The sequence below is a fragment of the Limulus polyphemus genome, unplaced genomic scaffold (assembly GCF_000517525.1).
Source record: "Limulus polyphemus unplaced genomic scaffold, Limulus_polyphemus-2.1.2 Scaffold3543, whole genome shotgun sequence".
Classification (NCBI taxonomy): domain Eukaryota; kingdom Metazoa; phylum Arthropoda; class Merostomata; order Xiphosura; family Limulidae; genus Limulus; species Limulus polyphemus.
The window spans coordinates 93,544-95,057 of NW_013669153.1; the positions used below are offsets into that span (position 1 = coordinate 93,544).

General features: G+C 27.9%; 1 protein-coding gene across 2 annotated transcripts in view; it reads right to left on the bottom strand.

The window, feature by feature from the left end:
• LOC106469555 (ER degradation-enhancing alpha-mannosidase-like protein 3) overlaps positions 1 to 1,514 on the bottom strand; it is a 58,288-nt gene that overhangs the window by 30,540 nt on the left and 26,234 nt on the right. For both annotated transcript variants that reach the window (XM_022398096.1, XM_013930051.2), the window contains exon 11: positions 318 to 401. In XM_022398096.1, coding sequence (XP_022253804.1) covers positions 318 to 401 — 84 coding nt within the window. The remainder of the gene's footprint in view (positions 1 to 317; positions 402 to 1,514) is intronic.

Consider the following 1,514-nt stretch of genomic DNA (forward strand, 5'->3'; position numbering starts at 1 on the left):
GGGGGTAACTATAGCCTTGTGCTATGCAGAAACATAACTTCCTACCAGAGGTAACAATTGTCTCATATCCTTACTTTTTAAAGGGGGGTTAGGTATAGATTTATGCTAACCCCACCTTTTAAAAGGTAAGGTTATGAGACAATTGTTACCTCTGGTAGGAAGTTATGCTTCTGCATAGCACAAGGCTATACTTAACCACCTTTTAAAAGGTAAGGTTATGAGACAATTGTTACCTCTGGTAGGAAGTTATGTTTCTGCATAGCACAAGGCTATACCTAACCACCTTTTAAAAGGTAAGGATATGAGACAATTGTTACCTCTGGTAGGAAGTTATGTTTCTGCATAACTTGATACAGCATCTCATGTGTTTCAATCGCTGGTTTTATATCTCCCTTCAGTACCTGCATTATAAAGAAATAACATAAAAACTGGCTCAGTTTTAAAATATTAATTACTTCTACCATTTAAAAACATGCCATTAACACTGATTCATAAACATATACTTATAGGTAGAGAACAAAAATGATCAGCATATCATTTTGAATCCACAAGGTTCCAAAAATTTAAAATACATTTCTAAAAAGAGACTTAAATATGATGTTCCAACACGAGATAAATTATTCCAAAGTTGTAGACCTTTAAATAAATGAAGTATTTGATCATTATATATCATCTGGAGTTGGTCATAATTTCAAAGTTTTAATTTGAATAATTTTTGTAGAATAAACCTTGAAACCAATTAACTTTAAATACCAAAATATTTCTGTTTAATGGTGATTTAATAAACCTTGAAACCAATTCACTTTAAATACCAAAATATTTCTGTTTAATGGTGATTTAATAAACCTTGAAACCAATTAACTTTAAATACCAAAATATTTCTGTTTAATGGTGATTTAATAAACCTTGAAACCAATTCACTTTAAATACCAAAATATTTCTGTTTAATGGTGATTTAATAAACCTTGAAACCAATTCACTTTAAATACCAAAATATTTCTGTTTAATGGTGATTTAATAAACCCTGAAACCAATTCACTTTAAATACCAAAATATTTCTGTTTAATGGTGATTTAATAAACCTTGAAACCAATTCACTTTAAATATCAAAATATTTCTGTTTAATGGTGATTTAATAAGCCTTGAAACCAATTCACTTTAAATACCAAAATATTTCTGTTTAATGGTGATTTAATAAACCTTGAAACCAATTCACTTTAAATACCAAAATATTTCTGTTTAATGGTGATTTAATAAGCCTTGAAACCAATTCACTTTAAATACCAAAATATTTCTGTTTAATGGTGATTTAATAAACCTTGAAACCAATTCACTTTAAATATCAAAATATTTCTGTTTAATGGTGATTTAATAAGCCTTGAAACCAATTCACTTTAAATACCAAAATATTTCTGTTTAATGGTGATTTAATAAACCTTGAAACCAATTCACTTTAAATATCAAAATATTTCTGTTTAATGGTGATTTAATAAGCCTTGAAACCAATTCACTTT